Raw genomic sequence first — 12,820 nt, forward strand, 5'->3', positions numbered from 1 at the left:
CAAAATAAGGAAAATCAAATATGTTAATTTGGTTACTTTAATAAATTAACAGAAACAGTGTGCCAGATGAACCGTTCATCTTTTCACTGATATGTAGACATGCAGGTACTGAATATAAGCAAGTCAGTAATGACAGCGACAAAGCAAACCTCCTTGTGACGACACGAGGAAGAAACCTTGAGAGGAACCAGACTCAAAAAGGAACTATAGCTGGGAGACACTGGATAGTGTGATTATAAATCACTACACTGGATCCAGTCCTAAATGTGCTGAAGGGATATGGAATGTTCAGTATGAGTGTACTGTGAATAATGTGAATAATGAGCACAGGACGGTCTTTATACAGTAGCCTATGGTATCAAGGTTGCTTTACTCTGTATAATTTTCACCTGTCGCAGAAAAAAAGCATAAACTATGAACAAATTCTTTGTTTTCGTTAAAATTTGTGGTCTTTGATTGCTTAATATGATTTGTAATGCAGCCTTAAGATTATAAGAAGCAGGAAGGTGAGAACTCTGAGAAGAATTTAGAGTATCCAGGTGAAATGAACACAGCTACAGGTGGTTCGGAAAGTTCTACATGAAGAATATACAGGTATATTGTGTGTGTGTTTGGTACCAGGCATAAAAAAGGATGGGGAAGCTGCCACTGGGTGCTTTCGAGCTAGGATAACCCGGCGAGTCTCGGTTATAATCTGCAGTGCTGGCAGGCGGTGCGTATACCTACAGAGAAAAGCAGAAATCAAGGGATCAGTATTTATTCAAGCACAAAAACCAAGTACAGTTTGCATGGTATTCTAAGAGTGAAACCGAAAGAATGGAAAACTTCGCGTCCTGTAACTCTTTTCACTGGAATTGGGTTGCATCGCATAAAACGGAACTCTAAAAATAATACGATTTTAAAAAAGTATAATCTGACACCAAGAACACAATGCTAACAATGCATGAACACCATTATGAAGAGTCCTGGGTATAAACCTCAATGAGAAAGACAGTCAAGAAAAAGAGTGTGTGTGTGTGTGTGTGTGTGTGTGTGTGTGTGTGTGTGTGTGTGTGTGTGTGAGAGAGAGTGACTGAGTGTGTTTCAGGCTCCGTGTCACACACTCCAGGGGTTAACGCAAAGCATTAAGGGCTCAAGGAGTTTTATTGAAACGTCGAAACTAAAGCCCAGCTGGAGTTCTTCCTTTCCCATGAAGCACCTTGCACATGCACGCACACGCACACACACACACATACACACACGCACACATACACATTCCAATGTCTGTAAATGACATCAGGCACTGGTGAGGGGGGACACCGTGGGAGAGAGACGGGAGAATAAAGAGACTTTTGTCATGCTCATAAAAACAGGAGGATGTTGACTGACCCACTTACATAGCACACACACACACACACACACAAATCTGATCCATACAAGAAGAATATAATATACACATAATTAAAATACATTTATAATGTTCTAACACTGCAGGTACTAAAGTTATTGAGATCTAATGATCTCGGTATCACTGTACCGTATGTGTGTGCGTGCGCATGTGTGTGTTTCTTCCTGTACTGTCCCCACACACATGCACTTGTTTAGCAAACAGTGAGAGAGGCAAATGGAAATAGAGAACCGGATGTGAGGGGGAAAAAAAATTAAGAACGGGGTGAAGGCAAAGCAAAAGGTTACTTATTTGTCGCTGTTAGTGTGTTCATCCATCTGGTCTGTGTCTAATGATAATACCATGCTCATTCTTTCATCCCTCCTTCACACACACACATACTTCTGAGGTGGCAGCCCATTAACCCCTTAATAACTGAGATCAAAAACACACACAACCCCGGAGCTCAGTGAGAGAAACAGTGTGTGTGTGTGTGTGTATGTGTGAGAGAGAGAGAGTGAGATCGGGGGCAGATGTTTTGGAATGTCTGCAGTCAGTCACAAAACTGCTCCACTCTTTTCTCCATCTCTCTCTCCCCCTCATCCTTCCATGTCCAACAGCATCCACCCCCACAGCGCGCGCGCACACACGCACACAGCCCCGGTGCACCTGTACAGGGCTTGCACACACACCACTAACACATTCCAGACACGAGTCTCTAAAAAACAGATGAAACTAACAAAATGATTCTCTTTCTCTGACACACACTCTACTGTCAGCATTTCTATTTTTCATTTCATTCATTATTTTCAGAAAAGTCATGAGTGATGCAAGCACCAAGAGAGTGTCAGAGGCTGGGAACATTAGCCCCGTAACTATGTGAATGTATATAATGTTCAGTTGGAGGTGTTTCCATGCCGATGTTTCAGTGTTGCAATGTGTAAAGCTGTAACAACTCAGATCTGAAATGTTCAGGATACAGTCTGACACGAGGCACGCCTCAGCAGCAAAAATGTTTACGATGTGCGGGTTGTGTGAGGACAAAAAGTGCTCCCCGGTCGTGCTTATTTGATACAAATACTCAAAATAGACACATTCAGAGTGGAGTTCTGGGCACATACCGAGTTCATACAGAAATGATGCACATCTGTATTCAGGATGAAAGCCATATTCGGACAGTTGAGGAAAACACACGTTTACATTTGGCGTGTCTCAGTTACGCATGAATCTGATTTTGGACTTCGGTCCATTGGGATACTGACTCGAGCAGCATCCAGCTCAGTGTCACTGTCTGACAGTTTCACAAAACCGCAGTATGTCATGCTGAAACCATGCTGTAAACACATTCAGAATATTTTCAGTACAAGACCATTTTTTGGTGGATAAAATGATGAATTAACTTAAAGCAGGGGTGGGCAAACTTTTTGGCTCAGGGGCCACATTGACTTTTGAAATTTGCCAGGCGGGCCGGGCCAACACCAAATTCATACATATCGAACATAAACTGGAAAAGCTTTAGTGTTATTGTAAGCCCTTCACTGACAGAGACCCAAATGCAGATCAGATTGACATTTATTTTAGTTCTCAGTCAAAGGCAGAGCAGAAAAATGCTTGCAGTTCAATAGATTGGCACATAAAAAATATATATACACATAAAAACAAACACCAGCACTACAGCAGCCACCCACGACAACCAAAATTACTAAGAGTTATACTTTTTATATTATTATGTCTGTAAATGTGTGACTACCATCTTATTACAGCTCCAACATAGTTTTAAAAAGAGAAAAAGTGTTAATACACACATTCACTCAGCAACCGCTGAGCTGTATTCGTCCGTGCTTGCGCTGACTGGTTGTTAGCATAATTAGCATGCTTGGAGGAAAAGTGCCGTTTGATGTTATATTCCTTTAAAACTGCAACGGTTTCTTTGCAAATAAGGCATACAGCCTTTGATCGGACTTCAGCAAAAAATATTTAGTTGTCCGTTCTTTATTGAACACCCTGCACTCACTGTCCACTTTTCTTTTTTTAGGACCACTCATTGTAAAGTTTTATCCTGTGTTCTCGAGATCATCAGTGGCACGGGCGCCAGAATGACTTCCATGGCACGCGCTGCACCACTCTGCAAATGTAATCTCGCGTGAATACGACTGACTGGAAAGACGGATCTTTAGAACACCTGTCTACGTGATAACACTGATGCTTATAGTTTGTAGATCTGCTCAATCGTGTTTATATGATTGTCTTCCGCGGGCCGGATTAAAAACGCCAACGGGCCGGATGTGGCCCGCGGGCCGTAGTTTGCCCACCTCTGACTTAAAGTGATAGAACTGTAAGCCAGGCAAGTGAGTGCTTAGTCAGCTTCTCCTTCTATACATTTTTTGTAGAACTGCCCAAATAGTGAAGATGGCCAGCACACATCTATACAAACTGCTGCATCACAGAGCAATGTAACACTCTTACAGGAAAGTACTATCTGCCCTCTTCCACATACATGACTTCACAGATGCCCATGACTGGCTAATGTCACGGTGACTAACGGAGGAGGCAGAGTATGCCATCCTTCCTGTCCAGAAAGCCTGAGCACTTGCCAAGGATGGCTGTGGTATTGTTGGGATTCAAACTTGCAATCTCCTGATGATAGAGCAAACACTTTTCAGTTGTGCCACTCAGTAGTAAACGTTAAATGGGTACATGAAATATCTCAACATATCCACTGATGCAGAGCTTAATTAGATATGGATCATTTACGTTAAGGCCATTTTGATGGGTCTTGATTGAGTCCCTACTTGTGTTTATCTTTGAAACAAATCAGCTCAGTCTGCTTAAATATTAAAGATCTAAGACGCATACTAAATGAAGATGGACAAAAAAAAAATTCTCAACAGATTCTGTTGTTGCTAAATGTAGTTGTGATAACAGAATAACAGATACCATCAGGTTTGGTAGAAGGACATGCGTTGTAAAGAACATTGGTACTCAATGGCTGATGATGCATTATTTCTTACTGCTGTATGCTCTAAATAAATTATTGAACATTGAACTAATTAACTACAATTAAATGAGTTAATTACTCATATGATCAGCTAAAAATTCCCAACCCTGGTCAACAAAGAGATGACTGCAGAGTCAAGAGGTGTGAATACATCTAGCTGTCTAAATGATGTAGAATAATCTGCATTACAATAGCAAGTGAAGACATCTGAGGAAACTTTTAACCAGAAGATGAATTCACAGACTGGCTTACAGTGTATGTAGCTTTTGCTTACAGCCGAGTATGAGGATATTTAACAGTTACTCCAAGAAGTCAAGTCGGCTATAAGCCATGTACGATGAGACTGAGTGAAATAACTGTTTTATTCTATCCACATTCACTGGATTTTGAGAAACAGAGCATTTTTATTTTTATTATTTGCAAATTCGATAAATAAAAACGTCCGACAAAATCATTTCCGCTTCGAATGTAAACAAACCGGCGAAATGACAGGCGCAATTTGTGGAAAATGCAATAATAATAATAATAATAATTCTTGAAAAATTATTAAAAAGGATAGATTCTTACCATCAAATACTTTTGTTCCATATTTTGTTGTTTTGGTTTTTTTGTATTTTTTGGGGTTTTGTTTTCGTCCTCGGTTGGTTTAGCAACACGCTACGCCATTTTGTTTTTCTCTACTCACAGTATATGAGCTGATAGCCTAGTAATAGAGTAGCCAATCAGAGCACGTGATTGCTCATATCCAGTGAATGTGGATAGAATAATTAAAGTTACGCTGGAAACAAAGACGATACACATATAATTCCCATCTGGGACATTCCCGAGAACAGACTCGGCTCATTATAGAAGTAGATTAGTTTTGACCACCAATTTCCAAAAATATCATAGTGTGAACACGTGCACTACACTCCATAAAGTGTGGACATACATTCAAGTCCTCAAAATAATTTTAAATACATCTTACTAACACACACACACACACACACACGAAGACAAATGATTTTCTATCCCACTTAATTGGAGAGGAAGAGCTGCCCCTTCAACCACTGAGCGGCTGCTTAGTATCATGACTGCTATTTCCAGCCCTTGAAGAAATGACATCATTTGCTCCGACACACACACACACACACACACACACACACACACACACACACACACACACACTTGAAGAGTTTGACATGCAAGGCTTGCATGGGGAGTAACTCATGGACAGGTTGTGGTGTGTTTTGGAGAAACTCCATCAAAGATGCATTGACGTCACCTCCTAACGCAACAAACACACTAATACACAATAACACACAACACCACACACTAGTGTACAATTAAAATATAGTGTGTGTGCGTGCGTGAGAGAGAGAGAGAGAGAGAGAGAGAGAGAGAGAAGCATAAATCCGGTAGGAAGTCCCACCCCTCAGCCTGAACTTTATTCTATCAACCTGCAATTGACTTAATGTTCCCCAGATGTAGCTCTCTCTCTCTCTCTCTTGCTCTCTCTCTCTCTCACACACACACAGGCATGCAGGCCCAAGGCCTGGTTTCACCAATCAAACACTAATCTATTCCACATGAGACAAAACAGAGGAGGGGAACACATGCTTCAGCATCTCTCTCTCTCTCACACACACACACGCACGTGAGCCCACACTCACACACATCCCTACATCCACAAATGCAAAACACTTGAATATACACTCATGCATCCAAATGTGCACCAAAAGAACATGAATCCATGCACATCTATGCAATTAAAGACAGATTACATGCCTGCACACACACACACACACACACACACACACACACACACACACACACACACACAGCTCCCTGAGGACTCCAGGCTTCCTGTGGCTTGATTAGAGCACACCACGGGAAGACAAGTGCCTCCCTCTGCAGCTCTGCACCTGTGACTCTGTGTGTGTGTGTGTGTGTGTGTGAGAGAGAGGGGGGGGGGGCTGAGGAGATGGCTCTTCACACAACACCAGGGCAGATGTCAATATGGTCAGGAAACACATTTTGCGCACAGCTAATATAGACAGTGGCACACACACAGTGTATGTGCACGCACACTTTGTACGTGTACACAAAATATTTCTAGACTCTTGTGCATATACGGTCACTTAAAAACTATTGCTTGGTCCTGTGTGTGTGTGTGTGTGTGTGTGTGTGTGTGTGTGTGTGTGAGCGCTTACCCAATGTTACATATCTCGCATTCTTTCATCTTACATCATGTATCCATTCTCTGTGACACAAGTGTGTGTGCATGTATAATAAACATGTGTGTGTGTGTGTGTGTGTGTGTGTGTGTGTGTGTGTGTGTGTGTAGAAGACCAATTCAGAAATTAGTGTGTTTGACCAAAACATGTGCAAATATGCTGCTGCAGCTCCCATCTCTCCAGCATATAAAACGAGTACATGCAGTGAATCTCTCTCTTTCTCTCTCTCTCTTTTTACAACACACACACACACACACACACACACACTATTCATATGATGAAAAGCATAGCTAAGTCACTGGGCTCTTTTTTCCTGAGCCAAAACACTGGGGAGAGAGAGAGAGAGAGAGAGAGAGAGAAATGGGAAAAGAATGAGGAGAGAAGAGAAGAGAACAAGAGCAAGTGTGTTGACAGATACAGAAGTGCCATCAGGGATATACTGTGTTTCTTGTGCATATTTCTGGTCAGTTTGGGAAGAAATACGGTAGAAACATGGTTTTATATTGAAGCATTGTTTAGGTCAGGCTACTAGAGCAAACCACTGACAAATGATCGATCAATCCATCGATCGATCGATAGATAGATAAGTTCCCCACCCATTAATATCTGCATTTGCATCAGTTAGAACACATTATCTGTTTATTCTGAACAATGTACTCGTGTTCTGTTACATCCCTAATATTTATGTTCACATACACAGCATTCTCTATTTGATTCCTAAAATATATGCCATATTACACATTACATACATGACACTGGCTAAAATATTACGTCGTTTCAGACTGGCAAAATTCAAACCGGATATGTACAACATACACGGAGTGAGAACTGAGAATTTCTAACAGATTAAGGAGAAAAAAAAGTAATAACGAGGGACATTAAGAAAGAATACGGGATGGAGGGACGAAGGCACAGCTGCATGTCCAAAAGCAGCCCGATCTGAGCTTGTTTACATGGCTTTCTGCAAATGAATTCAAGATGGTGAAGGAGCTCAGGGGGAAAAGAGAGTCTGAGCCAATCGCGTTCTGATCAAACACACAAAACTGAACAATTTTCAGCTTCTAATTATCCGTAACTCAGATAAAATAAAGCCTCTGAAACAAGGACCCATACAGTCAGGTCCAACAATCTGCGCTCACTACTAACCCACTAGTGATCAACTAATATATTTTTTTTTCACAATTTCCACAAAATCACACACCGAATATCTTCATTTTCTTTCAAGTTTAATTCCACTAACAAGACACGTATGCTCATAACACAGGGTTAAATGTTTTCCAAATGACGAACAGATGACACTGACTCCCTGTTCATGTTATCATCTCTTCTGCTTTCAGTCAACACAATTTTTGGGTTTTATACAAATGTTTGTGAAAAATGTCATTTAAGTGAGATTTGTATTAATTTTTGATGATTAATAAAAAAAAAAAGTAATGAGGAAAATAAAAAAAACTGCTTATAGTTTAGACATAGTGGCCTAATTTATTCATTTACTATCTCCAAAAGCCTAACACTTATACTAAAGATATACAATATAAATATTATTTCATTAAACAAAGCACAATGTTACTGTTAGCACCCCAAAGTAGATTATCTTCCTATAACAGCAAATCATGAAGTCTTTCATTCCTCTTATATCAAAGCAATTTACCAGCAATTACACTTTTTAATTAATTAAACACCACCACGTTACTTTTTATTTATTTATAGTTATTTTAATGTTGAGAAGTTAGTAGCTGTTATCACTTATGTGATCAGAATTGAAATAAGACAAAAAAATAAAAAATGCAGTGACATTATTGAGAAACCAGAACGTCCTGAACACCGGAAAACTTAAACACTGGAGACTCCTTCTATAAATGTGAAATAAACATCTCCTTACAGAAACTGGAATGAGGTTCAGAGCTGTTGTTTGTTTGGTCTTATTTATTTATACACACATATACACACACAGTGAGTTGGCCTAGTGGTTAGCGTGTCCGCCTCTCAATCAGGAGATCGCGAGTTCTATTCACGGTCGGGTCATACCGTCATAAAAATGGTACCTACTGCGGTCTGGCAAGGCACGCTGCAATACAGATGTGAGTGGGGAGTCAAACTCTTGCGGTTACCAGAGGACCCGCCCCCCCACTGTAACCCTAGCTATGTGAGAGGCTGAGGGCTATGGAGATCAGCGCCGCCCTATGCGCCACATAGTCTGGTTAACACCAGACCATATCACAAGTGAAATATGGTCTGGAATCCGCCTATTGAATTTCTCGTAGGGGAGGTGTGCTTTACGATTGTCAACGGCCGTTTATTGGACGTTGCGAATGTCTATCATTTGGCGTATACGTAGCCCATGGCCAATCATGGCAGTTGTACCCGGTGACGTAGTTAGAGCGACGAAGAAGGCGAAGAAAGACTGTAACACCAAACGCTGTTCTTTTTTTAAAACAAACTTTCGCTCTAAACTATTCAGAACAGTGTCTACAGCTTGATCGAAAGTTTGGTTCGTATCGCTCGCCGCCATGTTAAATGTGATCCGTAAACAGTCCCAAATAAACTACAAGCTTCCGTTTGTCGAGTAGTACGCGTCACCGTCTTTCCACCCCTCCCCACTCTCTGATTGGCTCCCTAACTCAGGCGAGCCTTTAGACCATAGTTTCCATGCTGTCTTTTCAGATCGGAACGATTGTGCAAAGCAGCATGGGATTTCCCAGGCTATGCGCCACATGGTGTGGGAAGGATTTTTATATATATATATATATATATATATATATATATATATATATATATATATATATATATAAATAAAATCAACAGACACTGCTCTCCATAAGCCACATTATGGAATGTTGTATAAATATGCAGCACGGTGGTGCAGTGTCCTATGTAATAGGTGAGAGGCTGAGGGCTATGGAGATCGGCGCCGCCCTATGCGCCACATGGTGTGGGAAGGACTTCGATTTTGATATAAATCAACAGACACTGCTTTCCATAAGCCACATTATGGAATGTTGTATAAATATGCAGCATGGTGGTGCAGTGTCCTATGTAATAGGCGAGAGGCCTAGGGCTATGGAGATTGGCGCCGCCCTATGTGCCACATGGTGTGGGAAGGACTTCGATTTTGAGATATATATATATCAACAGACACTGCTCTCCTATAAGCCACATTATGGAATGTTGTATAAATATGCAGCACGGTGGTGCAGTGTTTAGCATTGTTCCCTCAAAGCAAGAAGGTTCTGGGTTTGGACCTCGTGGTCGACTGGGCATTTCTGTGTGGAGTTTGCATGTTCTCATTGTGCCTGTGTGGGTTCCCTCTAGGTGCTCCAGTTTCCTCCCACAGTCCAAAGATATGCAGATTAGGTAAACTGGCGACTCTGAATTGCCCATAGGTGTGAATGGCTGTTTGTCTCTGTGTTAGTCCTGTGATAGACTGGCGACCTGCCCAGGGTGTACCCTGACAGATAAGTGGTATAGGTAATGGATAGACGTTGTTTAAAGGTTGAAAGCATTTGAGAAGCTTAAGGCCACATCCACACGACAACGGCAACGTGATGTTATTTAAAAAAAATATCGCCTCCAAATGGGCAACGATCAGTAGAAATCAGGTCCATATGGCAACGCAACGCTTGCTGAAAACGATGCAATACACATGCCACACCTCTAGGGGCGCTGTAAGACGGTCCCTTCGGACACACCAGAACAACCCATACGAAAAAGAACAGTAAAGAACTTATAAGAGTTTACCACTGTCTTAGTAGTAAATCCTTATAAATATAAATAAATATATATGCCATGTATGATTTACTCCTGAAAGTGGCCCATTTTGCATTTTCCTCATACAAATTTTTTATGAAAATCTAGTATGTATGAAGTGAACATTGTGCATGGTTTTTACAGATAATGTGTATGATGAATTACACTGTCTTTGTATGCTTCATGTAATGTTTGTAGTTTTAAATTATATTTTACAGTTTAAAATGTACATGCCTTTTATATGTAAATCCAACACAAACATATGTGGATTTACATATAAAAGGCATATACATTTTAAACTGTAAAATATAATTTAAAACTACAAACATTACATGAAGCATACAAAGACAGTGTAATTCATCATACACATTATCTGTAAAAACCATGCACAATGTTCACTTCATACATACTAGATTTTCATAAAAAATTTGTATGAGGAAAATGCAAAATGGGCCACTTTCAGGAGTAAATCATACATGGCATATATATTTATTTATAAATCCTTATAAGGATTTATCCTTATATTTATAAGGATTTACTACTAAGACAGTGGTAAACTCTTATAAGTTCTTTACTGTTCTTTTTCGTATGGGAATAGAAGTAAGGACGCATGCGCATAAACTATTATGCGCGAGACTTCATATTAGCCACAAAGTCAGGAAAATCTGTTCGTAAAATTACATTATAATGACCAAATACAATGAAAAGTATTTTTCCAGTCTCCCTGTGAAAGGTAATCCCATGTGATCTCGTTTGGACGGTAAACCTGTTGGTACAGTTAAACGCAGCTAATCTTTATTCTCCGCTTTGACCTTTCCAATATGGCGGCGAGGATGACGTACGCGGAAGGCGGCGTCTTTAATGGTCCGGAATAAATTGAATACTACACGTTGATGGATTAATTTGCTGTTTCTCACCTGTGAAAGGTAATCCCATGTGATCTCCTTTGGACGGTAAACCTGTTGGTACAGTTAAACGCAGCTAATCTTTATTCTCCGCTTTGACCTTTCCAAAATGGCGACGAGGATGACGTACGCGGAAGGCGGCGTCTTTAATTGTCCGGAATAAATTGAATGATACACGTTGATGGATTAATTTGCTTTTCTACGCCCTTTTTTGAGGAATGTATTGTAGGACTTAAACCATCATCTGAAGAGGTGAGATCGCTCCTTTTTTCCCCTTATTTTTGCTGGCGGGATTGACTCTGCCCTAAGGGCTATTCTCTCTCTCTCTCTCACTTTGCACCAGGCATTACACAATAAATATTCACAGTGAAAATATTTTGTAAGCGCGTTTCATGAACCAAGTTATAGGATTTCTTGACAACTCGCATCGCATCGCAATGAGATCATTGGCACTACTGGTGTTAAGAATCAGACCATTTTATAAATGAATATTTTGCTGTAGAGCTGCAGTGTTTGTACAATTGCATGTTTTTGCTTTACTATTACTGTCACTATTCTGCTTCTTGCATTACTACTGTGAACTAACACTGAACATAATAATAATAATAATAATAATAATAATATAATATCCAAGCTCGTGTTTCACTCTCACTAGTGCTCTGTAAGGCTTTTTCCTGGTGATATTCGTTACACTTCTACCCGGCGTGAAGCATTCACAGTCATGTGGTTGTGACGTCATCGTAAACAAATCCGTTTTACTCATCCAGACGACTTCACAACGGCAACGTTGCCAGATCTTTCCACTCTGGAACCCGTTCTCAAAAAGATTGCGTTTTGGGCACCCAAAATGCCGGCGCCGTGTGGACGCCAGGCCTAAACGATAAGCAATTGTATCGGAGTCACCTGAATCCGTTGCCGTGTGGACAGGGCCTAAGGCTACATCCACACGACAACGGCAACGAGATTTTATTAAAAAAATATCGCGTCCACATGGGCAACGGATCAGTAAAATATCAGGTACATATGGCAACGCAACGCTTGCTGAAAACGATGCAATACACATGCCACACCTCTACGTGCACTGTAAGACGGTCCCATTGGAGACACCATAACAATAGAAGAAGTAGGACGCATGCGCATAAACCCCTTCTTCTACCCGGCGTGAAGCACTCACAGGAACAAGCACACAACAACAAGAAGAAGATGGCTGCGACTACGCGAGGAAATTGTGCCTTCTGTGTGTACAAATTAGTTTTATTAGTGTGCACAGTTTTATATAACTTAATTTTCTTATTGTGTGTGAACATTTTGAAAAGCATTTTTATATAATTTATATAACTTTTTATATTGTGTGTGAACATTTTGAAAAGCAGTCTTATCCAATAAAAAAAAGAAATTCAAGAAATGGTTCAGTTACTTGTTTATTTAAAAGAAAAGCTGTATACAAAAGTGAATGCAATGCAGTGGTTCATACAAAACAGCGAGAGTGCTGCTTGTTCTAGTCATGTGGTTGTGACATCATCGTAAACAAATCCGTTCTACTCATCCAGATGACTTCACAACGGCGCCGTTGCCAGATTTTTCCACT

At 40.5% G+C, this 12,820-nt stretch overlaps 1 protein-coding gene across 1 annotated transcript in view; it reads right to left on the bottom strand.

Annotated features, from left to right (window-relative positions):
• The window catches only part of LOC132895234 (transcription factor 4-like), a 289,660-nt gene that overhangs the window by 68,857 nt on the left and 207,983 nt on the right, over nucleotides 1-12,820 (bottom strand). The window contains 2 exon segments of the mRNA XM_060935585.1: nucleotides 619-635; nucleotides 637-722. Of these exon segments, the coding sequence (XP_060791568.1) occupies nucleotides 619-635; nucleotides 637-722 (103 nt within the window).

The sequence above is a fragment of the Neoarius graeffei genome, chromosome 12 (assembly GCF_027579695.1).
Source record: "Neoarius graeffei isolate fNeoGra1 chromosome 12, fNeoGra1.pri, whole genome shotgun sequence".
NCBI lineage: Eukaryota > Metazoa > Chordata > Actinopteri > Siluriformes > Ariidae > Neoarius > Neoarius graeffei.